Raw genomic sequence first — 18,102 nt, 5'->3', positions numbered from 1 at the left:
AGGGGTGCAGGCAGGTGAAAACATGCTGCTCTGAGCAGGGACTGCCTTACCAGGAGCTGTGTTCCCGCTGAACGTAGTGAGGATTTTGCCACAGAGCTCTGGAGCTCAGCAAGCCAAGCCACACTCATGGAATGAGGAGTTGCTCCCCTGACAACCTTGAGTTTAGCCAAGCTTGTGCACTTGGCTTCTTGCTGCTGTAATTCAAACTGCACAGTTCCCCTGGCAGCCAGGGACAAAGGCAAGAGTCTGGGGAGGTGAGGTCTGTTCACAGCAGGCTATGCCTGGGCTCACATGGAAAATAAAGGTGCTCCTTGTAAAGAAGAGAGGGCTTTATGGAGACAAGTGGTGTCCCTTCTTGTGGTCATCTTCCCCTTGGGGCTATGGTTGTTGGCAAAGGCTGGGTTCAGTCTGGCTTCAAAGAGCATCTGGACTTGAAAAGGCCATGATGGGCCAGATCCTGATCCAGTTTAATCTGAACATACTGCATGCAAACTCCTGAGGGAGCTGCAGGGCTCTCTGCATCTCAATAAGCTGTTTGACTTTAGCTCAGCATGGAGCAAACACACAACACACACAAACAGTGTGTGTATGAGCAAGTGTCGGCAGATACCAGCTGATCATGTGTGAGTTGGGGAACAGGGAAATATAGAGCTTGCAGAAAAGGGCTTTTCATTCATACTAGCAGAATTTAGCTTATGTCTTTATTGTGATCATGAACCAACACACTACAACTGCAAGTCATGGGCTTATCCAGTGTGCCAGAGGTTGTTTCTGAGTTTGCCTGTCAAATGGCAGATGCCCCTTAAATAGGTGAGGTTCTACATTCTTCCCCAGATGTGTGTTCTTCCCCAGATGTCAGAGCCTCTTGGAAAAACAAGCATATTCAGCATTTCTAGACCAGCAGTGTTTCACTTTCTCTCATGCCAGACCTTAGCTGGAATCTTCTCTGTCCATCTCCACCATGTTTACTTACCAAAGAGCTGTCTGGAAACTGGTTGACAAGAACTTCCCCAGTGTAACAGTGCTCAGGATGCAGCAGGTGTGTTGGATAGTGGCATCTTCCCATCCTAGTGCAGTCCAGCCAGCTGCAGTTCAGCCAGGAAGGCTTTTTCAGGTGCTTACAGCTCTGCCCTGTTGACCTCAACTCCCCTGAATTCCAGCACATGACGACAGTATGGGAATATGTTTAGAGCAGATGTATATCTACAGATGCAGGTGAGTCACTGCAAACAGCTACATTTCCTACTGTGCTGCAGCAACGATGCACTCTGAACTTCCTAGTATTTTTCCATTTCCTAAAATACTTTTCTACTTAACAAGACAGAGCCAAAATTGGATCAGGCTTCTGTATTTTGCATCTATTATGCAGTTCTTGCTGCCATCGCTGATTTAATGTCTCCATTATGGAGCACTGGCCTGCCAAGGATTCCAGCCATCCAGCATGCCCCTCAGCCTCTACTAAACATTTGTGAGCAGCCTTAAGGGGCTGCTGAGCTCTGCATTTTTTACAGCAAAAGCACCTTGGAAGGGCTTGTGCTCCTTTCTGGTAATTTTGCAAGTCACTTCTCCCTAAAGGAGAGGTAAGGCTGTTGGGGGAACCCAGAAGAAATGCCACGTTTCTTCTCTGGGTGATCTAGTGCTCAGGGAGATCTGACAATAACTGTCCTATCTAAAAGATGCTGAAGAGCTTCAGTCCCACCAAATCCTATAGAAACGCATATGTAGGAGTATCAATAGAGCCTATGAGTCAGTGACTGGCTCTTCTCAGAGTCAAGAGTTACCAGCCCTCTTCAGGTACAGGCTGATCCCTCCACTCTGAAAATACATACCCACATTCCATCTTAGGCAGCTATTAAAATAGCAAGAGTTTTTCTGAAGATGACATTAGCCTTTTCAGTTTAGTGTGAAAAGCTATGAACCACCCCTGGGTTCCACCCAGTGAAGATACTTTGCCCACTAAAAGACAGGAACTCCCCCTCACCTTCTTAAGTCACTGTTCAAAGAGAGAGGTGTCTGGGCTATGAGGGTACTAATAAGCCTTAATGGCCCTGACCAGACTCTCCTGGGCCTCTAATCCACACCTATGGCCCGGTGCTCTATTTAAGCTCAGCCTATGTGAGCTTTGAAGGGGGAATACAGGTTTATGTCTCCCTGTGCCTGCTCAAAGTACCGATTGCTTTGGGCTGTGATCCTTGGACTGCCTTCCTAATCTTGGTCATCTTCTACTACTATGGAACTGCCAAGTGATTCCTTGGTGATGGCTGCCATCAGCAGACCTCGACTGACCTAGGGACTGACTGGTTTGGTGTTGGTCTGGCTCCATCACTATGACCTTCTCTTGAGATCTGGATTTCTGGTTGAATTTGGGTGTCATCTCTGAGCTGCTCATCTGTCTTGGGTACTGGGGGGCCTGTCCTGCTGGCTGCTGTGCTCAGCTCCCTTATGTGTGCTCCTCAACCCTGGTACGATGAGCGTTTGACAGTAACTTCTTCAGGCTCTGGTCATATCTCTAAAAAAGGCAGAGCTAAGACTAAACTTCCTGTGCCTTGTCATCAACCTCTTGACTTTACTGGGCTTTATCTTGCTTGTCCTTCTGCCCCAGTCAAAAGTTTTAGAAGATCTGAGGCTTGCTGCCCTCATGACATCTTCACTTTTGCAGATTTTTCATCCCTTCCAGAAAGTAATTTTCTTAGTGTCTGAGTTGATAAGCTCAACGCAGAGATAAAGGAGTTCTCTAAGCTGTACAGAGGCCCAGATTAAATGATGTGAATGGCCCCAAACAGATGTACTCCTTTCTCCTTCCTGGCTGGGGGCTCAGAAGTCACCACTTGTGTAAACGGAGGGCTGTGACCATCCCTCTGTCTGCCAGCTGCACCAGAGCAATGCGACCTGGTTGCCATTTCCCTCGAGTGAGGAGCCCTGTCCCCTGGGCTGTGAGGAAACCTGTGTGAGATTTCAGCTGGAGAGCTGTCTGCCTCCTTGCCCCAGGTGACTCTGTTAAAGGTTACTCTGGCCCCTTAATCAAATTCAATATAGCTCTGTTTTGCTCTGCCCTCTAGGAATCCGCTGAGGTTGGCTGTCAGAGTGGCTGGTACTGCGGCAATCAGCTCCGCCTTGGTGAGGAGAGAAACACCAACCTTTAGGGATTGGAAGCAGCAGCAGCATGTGGAAACGGGGAAAGTAAAGCACAAGTTGTGCTTGTTCTTCCCCTGCACTTCACAACAGGGGATGGGAAAGAAGCAGGGCTGGTAGCAGCCCTGTATCCCAGGTGGGCAGTGTGCTGTCCCTTAAGGGGAACAAGCTGATCCAGAGATGAAGAAAGGCTCAAACTGATATAGAAAATCTTGCTGGGGCTCTAAACAGAGCGGAATCTCTTCCCTTCTAATTACAGCCTGTCCTGGAAGGCATTAGTTGCTCCAGGTCACTCATCTTTAAGTGTTTATTATAGATCTTCCCCAGCAGGATTTTGGATGAGAGCAGGGACTCTGTGTTTTGCCCAGAGAATGGCTGCATGCCTGGGCTATGCCGGAATAGAGTGGGTACCCACCCCTGCTTGGTACAGTCAAAATGTTTCACAATGTCCCAGAATTAAAAAGGCTAAGTCAGCAAATGAGCTTATATAAAGCTTGTCGGAGGCTCTGAAGTAAATTCACATATTCTGGAAAAAGGGAGAGGTTTAATCTTTCCTTGTGCCTAAGAAAGGCCTCGACAGGCAGGGAATTTTCCTCTTCTGGAGGGATGAGATGCCAAAAGGCTGTATAGCTTGACAGAAGACTGTGTTAAATTGCATGGTGTGCCACAAGCCTGCTGTGTCACTCAGTCTCTGTCCCAAGGAGCAGGCAATCAAGGTAATGGAAACAGCCCATTTTTTCCTTCTCATCTAAGAATGGGCACAGATCACCTTTTGTTGCCCTGACAAGTGTCAGTGGGCAAAGAAAGAAGGGTTAAGCCCTTTTCCTGGTACTAGTGACATCTTGCATTTTCTAACACTGCCAGAACTTAACATCTGACTGTTTATTTGTTTTGCTTATTATTTACTTTCTTGTTCTGCTGAGCACAGGCAGTAGATCACTTTCACTTTTGTAGGTGAACTCAGTTTTGCTGTACTTAAGAGAACATCTCACCAGCATATTTCAAGTTAACGAGTTGCTTTTTTTTTCAAGTGGAATTTCAAAGTAAGTTAAATTTCTCTCGTGATTAGACTTTGTGGTTAGTTTCTTTTTAATTGACAAGTCTTAGGCACCAAGTTCTTTCCCTTAGCTATTATCTCATTCCTCTTCCTCAGTAGTATTTGTTTGTAGGCATCTTGGAACAAAATGTGACCCTTACACTAAAATGGGAAAGCTGGCTGAATTTCCTGAAGGCAAAAGCTGTTACAGCAACTCACAGGGGGAGACAGCAGAAGGATTTTCAGTTTTGCCAGTCTAAAATACACACTTGTTTTCTGATTCTCCCTAACAGATGTAACTATGAAATTGAACAGTTTTGGGGAAGAACAGAAAATCACAGATAATGATAATACCAAGAAAAAATTTTGAACTGCTTTGAAGCAGCTATAAAAAAAAGCATTTAGTGCAATTGTAAAGCCTCTTTTACCAATGCTCTGCATGAGAATATACACTAGGTAGGGAGGCTGGAGGGAGATCAAATGAGAAATGACAAGCCTTTGACTATAAAGCTGTCAATGCCTCAGAAGAGAGCCAAGCCAGCTGCACCTATTCCAGGGAGTGTGAAATGGAGATGCAGGGGCTGTGCTGGGTTGAAGTTGGTGCTGCTTTTTAAAGAGAACTGGTGCTGCTCATCTCTGCCAGCTGTTTTCTGCTCCACTGGCAGCACTGACCTGGCTGATCGATGTTGCCACTAATTTTATTTAATTTTCTTGCCTAAGATGTATCTTCTCCTTTCATACTCCCCCTTTGTTGTTCAGTCTGAGATTGATGCATAATGTCAAAATAAATCCAGGGAGCGCCATGAGCTTCTGAGATTTGGGAGCTGGATGTGGCAGGGTCAGGAGATCTGAAAGGCTTTTAGTTACCCACTTGTAGTAAGCCACCTGCATGCGAAGACAGCCAAATTACCAGCAACAAAGTGAAAAATGACAAGAGCATTCATTAAATGCCATGCCTGGGCTAGAATCTGAGTGCACTAAAGTGTTTTTATCTCATCTAATGGGTAAGCGACAGCTCAGTAGTTCCTGCTGCATTTCCTGCTTGGTGGGGGCCGGGGGCTGCATTAATTCTGGGATAAAAAGGACTTTCAGAGCCCTGGATGGATGTGGTCTAAAAGAAGCCAAAAGCAAGTTCTTTGGTCCAAGTCTGTCAGCTTTGCCTTGCCACACTGGAGAAGGGGTACAGCCAGTCTGTTACCTGCCCTGTTCATGCCAGGGTTAATTGCAGCACCAGAGCAGAAGATGGAAAGAAAGAGCTGGCAAAAAGAGGCTGGCAATTGCACAAAGGGGTAGCATGTGCCAGTGCCAGCCTGGCAGGAGCTATTAGCTCAGTATAAATAATAGGTCAGTATCAATAATACCGAGTGCACTCAGGTGGCTGATTCATTACAGAGTTCAGCAGGTTATGGCACATTGACACCTTTCTCTAGTTGTTGGAAAACCACAAGTTCATGCCAGAAAAGAAAATACCATCAATTTTTCCTTCAGGAGATTCACTCTTCAAACAACAACAGAAAAAAATCATTTTATTACAGGGAAATAAAGAGTCTGGAGTGTTTTTAAGGAACACTTACTTGGGAAATAAGAGTGCTTGAATTTAAAATCCTGATCACCTTCAGACCTGTGTCCTGATGTCTCAGTGACATGCTGTGTGGGAGAGGCAGAGTACTGAGCACACGCTACAAGTGCCACAAGCATGAAGACATTTGGTGAGGCTGTGACAGTACAGCTGTTTCCTCAGTCAGAACTTGCAGTGTTGAATTTTAGTAACCCCTGTCCTCCTAGAATGTGTGATGAGAAAGTTGTTTTGAAACCAAAGAGAAAAGTTCCTAGCCACTGCTGAGGAAAGCTTGAAAACATGAGCTGAATGCCTAGTGAGAGAGGACCAATGTGTCTTTGGGTCCTTTGGTTTGGAGTCATATCATGCTTGTGGCCTTGAACCCGGAGTTGCACAGCTTTTCTGAGGGGCTGTAGTGGTGTGACCTCTACAAGGGGCCACACACTCTAGGCCTGCAGGAGAGGAGTGGGACAGCTGTAGCCCATCCAGCTGGCAAGAGGGGTTGAATGCAGGGGCTGGCTCGTGTTCCCTCACAACTGCTGTGGTATTACAGGACCTGTTGAGCCTTATTTCTTGGGCACTTGTCTGACAAAGCCCTTGCTTGAGTCATTTACTGAAATACTCTGCCCTAAGGCCACTAAAGATGTGTTTAATTTGAAATCTAGTGTAATTGGAGCAGTTGGTCTTGTTGCTGTAATAATGATTTTCGGCAGGATATTCAGCATGTAAACTGAGGAACTGTTGTAACACAGTTTGCTTTTTTTTTTTTTTAATAGACACAGCAGTTTCCACAGAAGGGCATGAAAAAGGGAACTTCAGCTGAGTTAGTATCAATGTGACAGTCTTGGATATAGTGGTGACACACCATGGAATGGTTTTCCCAGCAGGTGTCGAAGCAGCTGTCTCTGCTATGCCAGAGGCTCCAACATGGACTCAGCTTCAGAAAACATGCAACACCCCAAGCCTCAGGGTGCAGTGAGTGATAAGGGAACCAACAAGAAGAGAAGCTCTGTTGGATCTCATACTAAGCAGCAATGAGAGGCTCATTGTGGCTGTGAAGGTCAAAGGAAGCCTTGGCTGCAGTGACCATGAGATGGTGGAGTTCAGGATCCAAACACAAAACTGGGCTGCATATCTGCAGATCTTTATCTGGCTGATAAACCATAGAGTCAAGCTTCCATCCAGAGGGACCTCGAGAGGCTGCAGAAGTGGGCTGACAGGAACCTCCTGCAGTTCAACCAGGCTTTCAAAGGGCTACACCTGGGGAGGAACAATGTCATGGACCAGTATAGGCTAAGGCCACCCAGCTGGGAACCAGCTTGGCAGGAAAGGACCTGGAAGTTGCGGCAACACCAAATAAAATGTGAGCCAGTGATGTTCTTTTACTACAAAGGTACTGATGGTATCCAGGGCCACATTACCTTCCAGTGGTGCCCAGTGACAGGGCCAGAGGCATTGGGCACAAACCAAAATACTGGAGGTCCCTTCTGAACATCAGGAAACACATTTTTACTGCGAGGGTGCCTGAGCAGCGGCACAGATTGCCCAGAGAAGGTGTGGGGTCTCCAACCTCGGGGATACTCAAAAGCCATCGGGTCCTGGTCCTAGGAAACTGGCTGTAGGTGTCCCACCTGAGCAGGGGCTTGGACCAGATGGCCTGCAGAGGTGGGGAAATGAATTTGCCCAGAGGGAGAAGTTTTTCCAGGTAATGAACTGAGGTGGGAGCTGAGGGGCGAGGGAAAAGCGGTAGCTCCATCAGCCGCGGACAGCTAAAGAGAGGTCAGCCGGCGGATGCGGACAGTCTCCGGTTCGGGGGCCGTCGCTGCCGGCCCCGGTGCTGCGGCTGTCAGGGCTCTGCCCTCCCGGGGTCTGTGTCCCTGCGGCCGGCGGGGCCCGGCGCATCCCGCTGCCCGCAGGGGGCTGATCACCCGCGCCCGGCGCAAGCAGCCGCGCCGCCGGCGCTCGTTGTGGGCACCGGGGGCGGCGTGCGGGGCCGTGCGGGGCCGTGCGGGGCCGGGCGGCCGGGGGCGCCGGCCCGGGGCGGGGGGGGGCGGTGGGTCGGCAGCCAGAAATCAGGAGCAAAGCGAGGGCTGCGCTCCGCCCCTGCCCCGCCGGCTGGGTGGGCGCAAGCGGCGGCCGGTGCGGGCCCCCTGCCGCTTCCCCGCCCCCGGAGCGGCGGCAGCGGCGGCGGGAGGAGGCGGCGCCGGGCGGGCGGCGGGATGCGGTGCGGGGCCGGGCGGCGGGCGGGCGCGGTGGCGAGGGGCAGATCCCGGCGGGCGGCGGGGCGGCCCCGCTCCCCGTGAAGAGGCGGTGCGGCAGGGCAGCGGCTGCCGCCATGCAGCCATTGCACCGGGCCCCCGTGCTGCTGCTGCTGCTTCTGGCCGTCGGTGAGTGAGGCATCCATCCCCGCGGGCTGGGCGGCGGGCGGGTGTCGATCCCCTCCGCGGGCACCGGGACCCCCCGGCGGGAGGCGGGTCTGCTCGACCCCAGCCTGGGGAACGGCGCTGCACCGTGGGTCCGATGCCCCGGGGCGCCGGGACCTCTGCAGCAGGCGGGTCTCCATCACCCCGCTGCTCCCCGCAGGCACCTCTGACCTCCGGTACCAGGACTCGTGCCGGGTCCCGGTGTCTACTGCGGAGCTCCCCCTGCGTGCCGGGCACTGCCCCGCCCTGCCATCGGAGCCTGTGGGGCAGTCGGTGTCCGCCCCGGAGCCCGGGGTTGACAGGCACGGCGGGCTCAGGCCCGCGGGATGCTCTCCCGGCTCTCCTGCCCCGGGGATGGGGCACCGGCGGCGGGGGGCGGGTGGTCGCGGCCCGGCCCGGCCTCGGCTGCGGTTTGGGTATCGATGGCTTCATCTGGCGTCCTGGTGGTTTTGCGAACTACCGCCAAACTGATACAAAGAACGGGCCACCGCAAATTGCTCCGCGATTCCCCAAGAGCCTTCTCTCGAAATTTGGAGGAGAGGTAGGGTGCCAGGGAAAGGCAATTAAGTGCAGGAATAATTACACTCGGAAGAGTTATGAAGGCTCTGCTTCTATTTTTAAATAGTCTGGAGAAATCTCCCAACAAAGGGATCCCCCAAAGACCCGTGAGGCTGAGATTGTCTTCCTTCTCCCTAATCCATCCCTTTGTACAGAAATCTGGTTAGTGTGGAACAGGAGTTCTGAACGGGGACATTTGAAGTGTGGAGGAGTCTTTGTCTTGAGTCATTCTGACAGGGAGGGAAGGGCTGACTTACCAACCAGTCACTGTCTTCCAGCACGACCAAGCTGTGGTACAGTGACATCCAGTCCCCTGGCATATCTCTCTTATTACCCCAATCTCCTGAAAACGTTAATGGGGGAATGTGTCATCTCTAGAGGCTCTCTGTCCATGGGCTGTGAGTCTGTGTAGTCTAGGGCTCCCTAAAGAGAAGAGATAAAGCCTTTTAGGTTTGCAAACAATAGTGAGCCTAAAGAGCAGGATGGATCTGAAAACCTTGTTGGGGTTTTGTGCCAATACTCTGTGGCACAGAAGAAATAAGTCTTTCCAGAGGTAAGGAGAGAACTGCAGCTTCCCCCAGGCAGGTTGTCTGCACTAAGGGAAGACCTTGGGCACAGCTGGCAAAGGCTCTTCAGCCACATCTCAGCAGAAAACTCCTGTCCCCAAATTCAGCCAAACCTCTGCCTCCTCCAGAGAAGGGTGTAAGATGTGAGGAGGGGAACTGCCACAATCTAACCCTGCCAATCAGCCAGCGAGGGTTGACCCCATCCTATAGCTTGGAGGCTATGTTTGCTCTGTAGGGGAAGGAGATGGACCTCATGGTGGTTTTAAAATGTGGCAGCCAAAAGGATCACCACTGGTACTGCTGTGCTGAGGAGAGGATCTGCTTCCTATTCTGCTGAGGCTGCTGGAAACTTTCTAGTGCTGTTGTCCAGCTGGTGGTGATACAGAGGATTTGGGTCCTTGGCTTTCCCTGTGGTCCTTTCTGCTGTCCTAGCAGGGAGAGGCATAGGGGTGGGAGGTGAGGAGCATCTCCCAGGGACAGCTCAATTCCTAATCTAGTGAAATTTGTAATCCTGGTGGGCTGTGGCAGCACTGTGGGGCTGGACTCAGTTGGTCAGATGTTCCCAGACAACTGGGCTCCTACCTAGATGGGAGGTCAAAAGTGGAGATGCAAGCTGCTAGGAATTTGTATATCAAGCTCTGTTCTGGTTAGTAGCTTTGCTTGGTGGTTCAGGATCAGTTCCAGTCTGAAATAATTCAGTGCACTCTGGCCTTACTTCTCCAGTCCCACAGGACAGGAACAGTTAATACCTGAGAGAGAGCTGGGTTGACTGTGTGTGGTTCCCCACATGTTTCCCTGGGCTGGGAGCCTCCACAGACCTGCAGGATGTGCTGAAGTGGGAGATGTGCCTCATCAGGGTCCCATCAGACTGCTGGGCAGTACAAGTCTGTTGGCAGTGTGGAAACACCTCTCTAGGCTCTAGGGTATCTGAGCCCCCCTTGGTTTTGCAAGTAGAAAAATTATGCAGGGGGGAGAAGGAAGGAATTGGTCTCCTCCCTCTTTTTGTCTCCCCAGCTTGTCTGCATGTGGGCTGTTTAAGGGCTTTTTTTTCTTTCTTTCTGCCTGCTTAGAAGATGTCTTGTTAGCATTGTGTGAACAACCCAGAGATGAGGGAATATAGATCAGGATGAATGAAAATTCCCTGTAGTCAGTTTTTCCTTGGCCGCCTCTCTGCCACCGCAAGTGTTCATTTAATTACAGGCATCAGGGGTAGAAAAAACCACATTAAGCCCTCAAGGGGAAGCTGCTGGTGACGAGCTTCAGATCATAGTGCACAGAAGTTTTTCTACTCACTCTGCATGGGAAGAAGCTGTGGCATTTTGTGGGTACCTGGGCGAGCAGCAGCAGCCCTGACAGCTGTGCTGCAGGGCTGGGGCAGAGGGGCTGGAGGAAGATGCATCAAGGCTCGTAGCTGGTGCTTGGGTGAGCTGGCTCCTCATTCTTGCTGGCTGATTGTTGAAACCAGGGCACTACTGAAACACGTAATCCCAAAAGAATGGAGAGAGGCTATTTGTCAGCCACACGAGCATGGCCTGCACTGAGGCCAAGAAAACATGTGTGTTGGTTTGTTCAGAGGGCCAGGATTCTGGCAAGGAAGGTACACTCTTGGGGCTCAGATCAGTCCCTGATTGTTCCTGTGCCTGGTGAAGCCCTGTTGTGGTTACCAGGCTTTGTATGTGACATTCTTGGTTGGGGTCAATTTATTAGTGCTGGAAACTAGCTTTGCAACCCTCCCTCTATATGCCAACTGCACTTGTGGCTCTTCTTGTCCTGCCTGGTGTTTGAAAGTAGTCAGAACCCTATATGTGCCCTGGGACCACCAAACCTTTGCATGAGGTTTTTTTTTTTGCCTAGGATATATGAGGTTGTTTGGAGAATGGAGCCTCTTGGGGGTGCAGTGTGTGGCAGGGTGTTTGTCATTGCTCTGCTGCAGGGGCTGGAGTGGAGTGTAACCATTTTGTGCTCAGTGTTGTGCCAAGGGATTTAAAGACCTTTTGGGGTATAAAAGGTTTCAGTTGCATTTTGACAGGCACACATCTCAAGGGAAGTCCCTCAAGCACCTGAGGTATTGCTTGCTCTGGCTGGGCAGGGAGGCTTTGCAGAAGAAGCAGGCATGAGCATTTATTTGGTGCACTGGAAATCAGAGTGAGTACTGTGTGGTACATAGTCCAGGCTGGGACAGAATGAGAAGAGGAAGCACAGGCCTGGCGAGAGATGAAATGCTTTGGGCCTGTGAGAGGGCAAAGAAGTCTTCAGGCTGTGGTTTTTCTCTTAGATCAGTGGCTTTCATCCCATGGTCTGTTAACCCCTGGGGGTCTGTGGGCTGTTTGAAGGGCCTATGAAAGATAACTGAGGAAAGAAAATTCACTTCTACTGTGAAGAACTGTCTACCCGATGCTGTTTTCCCAGGGGCTGCATCTCCCTTGTCCCTGAGCTGGGAGCTGCCATTGTTGATAGCAAGAGTCGTGGAGGAGAACAGACGTTGCGGCAGAGAGGAGGGAGGTGTGAAGGCTATGAGACAATCTGGGGAGGGAGTGAAGGCAAACAGTCTGGGAGACTGAAACCAAGTGAGACTGTGACTCCTGGCATGAATGGTTGAGCAGAGGGGGGAGGACAGGCAGGCGTGTCAAGGTGTCTTTGACCTGCCTCCATGGAGTCTCTTGCGTGCAAATGGGTGGAAGTGTTTAGAGCAGTCCAGATGTTACAGATTCTAAGGACAGGAGACCCGACACATCTTGGTGCTGGGATGAGGATGCCCAGCACCCCTGGATACCCTTTTGTCCCCCAGTGCTGACAAAGGGGACATGTGAAATTTTCTGCAAAAGCAGGTGCATCCCCTGGCAGTGCCTTGCTGTTTCCTGTGGATGTACCTGGGCCTGCATGCCTTGGATGTTCTATGCTGAAATACAAAGGGAGCAGATGGTGGTAGTTCTTTGTGAGGTGGTGCCCACCCAGTACATGCAGACACGAATTCCCTGCAGCTGGGTGTTGGAGCTCTCATTATGCGTGCTGTAAAGAGCTGTAAAAAGCTTAAAGATGCTGGCACAACATCCCTTTAAAGAGCTGTCCCATTGCAAGGGCTTCTTCTGTTGGGCTTTGTTGCTCTTGTTGGTGTGGGTTGGTAAGTACGTGCTCCCTGCTGACCACATGCTTTTCCTATTGCTTTCTAAAATATGCTGGAGACACAGGAAAGTGGATGGTTTTAGAGTGATGCTCAGTAAGGGACCTCGTTGCTGGCAGTACCAGAGGAGGATGACAGTCTGGTCATGTTTTCTGAAGCCCTAATTGGAAATAATCTCTGAGATTAGGGCCATGGCTGGATGTTTAAGTAGTCTAGTGCAGTGTGAGAGAGCAGCAATAAGGCTGTGTGGGAACTAGAGTGGGAGAGTTCTCTTACACGGTGTGTCCCAGAGCAGGTATGGTCTGTAACCCTGAATGAGCACCAAAAGAACTTTCTTTGATACACAGTCATCCCATATGCTTCCCTGTGGAAGCTGTTGAGGGTTTGGAGTGCAGAGGCTCCAGCTGACTGTGTGGGAATCAGCTTGGACATCCCTCAGTCAAACAACATTTCCATCTCTTCCTCCACTGGCTGTGGTTGGGATCTTTTTTTGTTATTTAAATTACTCTGCATTTTGTTGTGTTCTGAAAGTGGTTTGTGCCGTTGACCATTCTGCCCTGGGGCCTCTTTCCTCTCTGCCCTTGGGCCTTGCTCCCTGGCCTTTCCAGGCATAGTGGTCTGGGGGAGGGAATATCCCTGGCAGATGCTTCCCTCATCTGGTCATTGTGTTTCTGTCTTAACCGATTATCAGTAAATGACCCATTCCTGACCCAGCTCTCCTAGGAAATAACATTGTTGAGGAGCTCCTGTGTGTGGAGTGGGCTTGAAAGGAAGGTCAGCAGTAGCAGAACCAGATGGACATTCTTACAGCTGCTTCATTGGCAGTACCACCATGCTCTGACTCCCTCCCTGGTACCCATTGTGCAAGTGTGCTTGGGTGGGATGTGCAGGCTCTGCTAGTTGGTGGTGACAGACAGGTAAATCAGAGTGTGCCCCAGGCAAATGTTCTTCTCTTCAGCAGGTTGATCCTGCCTCCATGGCACTGTAGTGTAGCCACAACACTTAGGAAGGAGAGGTAAAACCAACCTTCTGTTGGGTGAAATGAAGAGCACTCCAGCCCCTCTACAGATCAAGCTGATGTGATGACATCTTAAGATTGTGTGTTTCCTTGGAGAGAAATTGAGGTTTGCTTGTTACTAATTAAAAAGCAAAAAATTTTTAAAGGCTGTTTGACTCAGTCACAACCAGATTCCATTTCAGCTCCCCAAATCCCTCTTCTCATTTCAGCTGGACACAAAAATGACTTATTTCCTCTTTCATTTCTAGTCCTGTTCAATAGGCCAGTTGTGAGCTTTTAAATAGCTGCCCTGTCCCATGGAGAGGTGACTTGCTTTGTCGCAAAGGGATGAAGTGTTTCTTGGTCAGCCAATATAGGAAACACTTTGGGGTTATTTTAGAATTATTTAGAATTGTGTAACTACTCTTATTCACAACACTTTGTGAGAAAGATGGCAGATAGTCTTTCTTCAGGTTGTTTTTTTTTTTTTTTTTTCTGTTGTTGAGTTAAACTCCCTCATCTCCTTGTCTGAGGCTGTTGTGTTGGATCCTCTGCTGAGCTGAACAGAGCAAGCTTCCCCACTTTGACTTAGAACTGTTTTCTGAGGGGTCAGAGGGGTCAGCACTAGCAAACTCATTTCATCTATATCTTCCTGGCTGGCTTTTTTTCAGTGGCCTCAGGAAGGTAACACTGCAGCATTATTCCCTGCTGTTGGAATCGCCCCGTTCTGCTCCTTATAGAGGTGAAACCCCTTTTGCATTGCCTCCACATGTCAGCTTTGTGGATGCTGGCAGCAGAACAGCTCTCAGCCGGCACAGGAGCTCCCATCCTGGTTTTGGTGCTCTCCGCCTTTGTTCCCTCTCTCCTCTCAATCTTCCTCTCTCACTTTCTCTCTTTTCTTGCCCCTCCTCTGTCTGTTCTGGGAGGGTTTTTCCTCCCGTGCTCGAAGCCCTGCTGTTTCCCCGAAGGCTGGCTGCCCTTTTTAGCATGCAGAGCCTCATCTCCTCCAGGTTACGCAGAGGTGCCGCAAAAATAGAAATGAGAGACAAACGCCCCATTGAAGCAGCTGGTGAGCCCTGGCTCCGTTCCCTGCTCCCTCACATCTACAGTTGCAGGTCTTTATTCATTTGTTTCTGTATTCCTATCACTTGATCTGCATTTTAGAATACAAAATCAAGAGACTGATGGCTGGTAGAAGTTGTCTAATCCCTGTTACCCGTCCTGCGAGGAAAATGTGCTGCAACTGAGGTCTTGGGCATTAGATTTCCTCTCTCAGTTGTGCTCCCCTGCCTCCCAGCTCAGCTCATGCTTGGATTCTTTCTTTGCCTTGGAGTTGACAGCTGCGTGGAGCTCCTTTATGAGAGGCTTGAAAGAGAGGGGAAGATGGCAAATCTTAGGGCTGCTTTTTGGCACCCCAAGCCTTTGGGGTTTTGCTGCTGCTGCAGAAGGCATGAATGAAGTGGTGTCAGGATGGTGTCTGGAGAGGCACTGATTTGTATCCTGGTGTGGTGGTTCTTTAAGCCCTGGGGCAATCAGGCTGGTGCTGGCACAGAGGGTTCCTCCAGACCAGTCTCTGCATCCTGTCCCTATAGATCAGACCCCAAGGTGTTACTCACATCCGCCCCAGGGGACACCTGTCTTGCTCAGGCTGTGCATGACTCATTCTTAGAGATGAAGTGGTGTAGTTTTATCTTGGGCTGAGGAAAGCGCAGCATCCCGGTAAACCAGATAATGCAGCTTAGGGGGTTTTAACTGGGTAAACACTTCAGAGTTAAAGGAGGGTAAACAAACTCCCAGCATCTGAGCTTCCCACATGGATGGAAATAGCTCTCTGGATTACCAGGTTCACCGGCCATGAGATGTGTATTGTAGAAGGGGTGGGATGGGCTCTGGCTGAACTCTGTAGGCAGCCCAGAGTGTAGCTGATGGAAGAGAGGTTTGAGGCAATGTAGATGCTGGCACAGAGGTACATTTTGAGGCTTTGTCTTGCTGCTGGGGAGACCCAGGATGTGCTTTGTAGTGTGGCTGGAAAACTGAGGTGCCACATCAGCCATGTCTCTGCTAATGGGAATCATGGGAAACTGAGGCATAGGGGTGGATAAAGAGCTTGCTCAGAATCCAAGCAGTCAGTTGCAGTCACATATAAACCAAATATTCCATGTGGCCTTGGACCTGCCATGGTCTCTTCCTATCCTTCTGCTCTCCTTTACTGGACTACTTTGAGAATAATGCTTCTTTTCTCCTCCTTGCTGTTCTCTGTCATGCTTGCTTAAGCTGTAAGCTCCTCAAGACAAGTGCTCTCTCTGGTGGGCTGCTCCATCAGTGATGCAGGTGTCATCTGTCAGCTGGGTAAACTCACACTGCAGCCTGCTGAGCACCCCTGAATCAGCATGGGGCTGTCCTGGCCAGACCTTCCCAGGTCCACGCTCACACAAGGGATCTGTGAGCTCCTAATTCCAGCTGTGGACTTCAGTATTCGTGCATGGCTCAGGAGCTGGCACATCCCTAGGGATGCCCTGAGGTGTTTTGGTTGGCTCTGTGATGCTGCAGTAGCTTCCTTCCCCTTTGATACACTGCCTCTTTTGCCATTCCCTTTTTGCTCAGGCCTCAGCTGATCTTGCCTTGGATCAATAGGGCAAAATAAACAAGATTGAGAAGTGCTGAAGCCTGCCCTGAGTGTGTATGGGAAAGGGTAACTAATATTGGATTTTGCTGAGTTCAGAGAATACTGAAGGAAGGTGGAAGGAGGGTCAGAGCAGGCAGAAGACTTAAGAAATGCATTTCTGGCTTCTAGTATTCCCAGGACAGATTGGTAATCAGTCTGTCAGGTGAGCAGCGGCTCCCAAACTTTCCGTGCCAGCTTGCCAATGCTTTCAATGACTGCACCAGGGCCAATCCAGCTGCCATTGGCCCATAGCTCATCTTAGCACTTGCCCTGATTTGGATTTGTGCTTCTGGGATGTGGAGTTGTAGAGCACGGTGGTGGATAGCAACATTAAGTGGTTGCCTAGTCTGTGCCCTTGCCTGAAGGCAGCTCAGCTCTGCTTAATTCATTTCAGGCCACGTGTATCCAGATCTGTGTGCAGCACCCAGGTGATGTCTCAGTAGTGCTTTGTAAAATCTCTGTTTCTAATACTTCACAACTCTGCAAGGATTTTCACATCTGCATTCCGGGGATATCTCAGAGCTGTTCCTAGTGCAGGAGTTTTTCCTCTTAAGACATTTCTAATGGATGTTTTCCTGTCTTGTATTAGAAATGTTTTGTGCTAATTCTCAAGGGGGTGGTTTATCACTTTATGCTATTTCTTTTCATAATATTTCTGTTTTTCCCATTCTGAAGATCACCTAACTATACCTACAGTTTTTCTGTGAAGCGAGGATGTCTCCTCACTTTGTGTCCTTGGCTGATTTCATTATTGTGTTTCTACTTTTTGTTCCAAGGTCACTTAGGAAAATATGATAGAACAGCAGATCTAAGTACAAACCTTGAGGAATTCCACTAGTAGCCTCCCTGTATTTTTTTTTTTTTATATAGCCAATGCCTTACAGTTTTCCTGCTCATAGGTGTCTTTTCTTGTATCTCTTGTAATTCTGCATGAGGCACTGTATCAGATATTTTACAGAAGTCCAGATGGATTAGAGCTGCTGCACTTCTGTTGTCTAGAAAATCAGTTATCAAAGAAAAAAACCAAATTAGTCTTCATTTCAGCTTATTCAATTAGTTCAGTTCAGTGACTAGTTCATTAACAATTGAGAAACTCAGTCTGAGCTGAAAAGGCAAGAAAATATGTCCTTTTTTCTTCTGATCTATGAATAAAAATCAGCTGTGAGAGGATGAGATCTTCTAATTTTGATATGCTGAATAATAGAAGGCTGCAAAGCAAATGGTTCAGTTCACCCAAAGTAGTTACTTCGCTTGCTTAACAAAACTGTTTTAAATGTAAAACAGCTTTTGGTAATTTTATTTTTTCTTTATGCCTCCATATTTATAATAGTATTTAGCAGCTGAATAAAGCCAAGTCCCAGGTGCCGTTTTCTTGCATTTTGATTGAAGTTCAATATGCATATGAATGTACCTTGACACAAATCACAATTAAAGTCTCATCTAGGAATCAAGAAGTGTCACTCAATCTTTCTAATAGTTAAAGTGGAAATAATAGGAGTATAATGTTGAAAGAAAAGTGCAGAATACAGCTTGCTTCCCTGCTTAGTGCTAGGTAGATGTTTGCTGTTGTCACAATGTAGTTGTTACCTGTAATGGTCAGGCCTTCCTTATGAAAACCAGCAATGTGAGTGCATTGAAGTTCAAACCAAAAAAATAGCTTTTCACCCTACAGATTTAAAACATAGTTAATACTGGTTGTAAATAATATTGGTTTGAATCAGTCTCCCTGCATATAATATAGCTGTAAATCAGGACAGTCTGATAGAAACTGTCATTGTTTTCAGAAGGCCAGAGTTTCATGGCTGAAGTATAAGACATTCCGCCTCCTCTCCAGGCTGGGTGATGATGAACAAGGCACTTCATCCTTTAACAGAGGCAAAAAACACCTCAGAGAGGGTGAATCATCACCCCAGAAGGAGGTGCCCCAGGCTGGATGATTGCTTGGCACTGACTCCTCCTGGATGTGAGTGCTACTCTGCATGCTTGTGGATGTTTCCCAAAATACCCTAATTTTCCTCATCAGCTGAGAGCACAATCCATCTTCAG

At 49.0% G+C, this 18,102-nt stretch overlaps 1 protein-coding gene across 1 annotated transcript in view; it reads left to right on the top strand.

Moving 5' to 3' along the window:
• Positions 1–8,037: 8,037 nt before the first annotated feature.
• PODXL2 (podocalyxin like 2) overlaps positions 8,038–18,102 on the top strand; it is a 30,750-nt gene continuing 20,685 nt past the window's right edge. The window contains exon 1 of the mRNA XM_083869651.1: positions 8,038–8,113. Coding sequence (XP_083725777.1) covers positions 8,062–8,113 — 52 coding nt within the window. The 5' untranslated portion in view covers positions 8,038–8,061. The remainder of the gene's footprint in view (positions 8,114–18,102) is intronic.

The sequence above is a fragment of the Zosterops lateralis genome (assembly GCF_965231275.1).
Source record: "Zosterops lateralis genome assembly, chromosome: 11".
Taxonomy (NCBI): domain Eukaryota; kingdom Metazoa; phylum Chordata; class Aves; order Passeriformes; family Zosteropidae; genus Zosterops; species Zosterops lateralis.
Note: the sequence above shows the minus strand (reverse complement) of the source record. Positions and strands in the feature narration are given on the sequence as shown.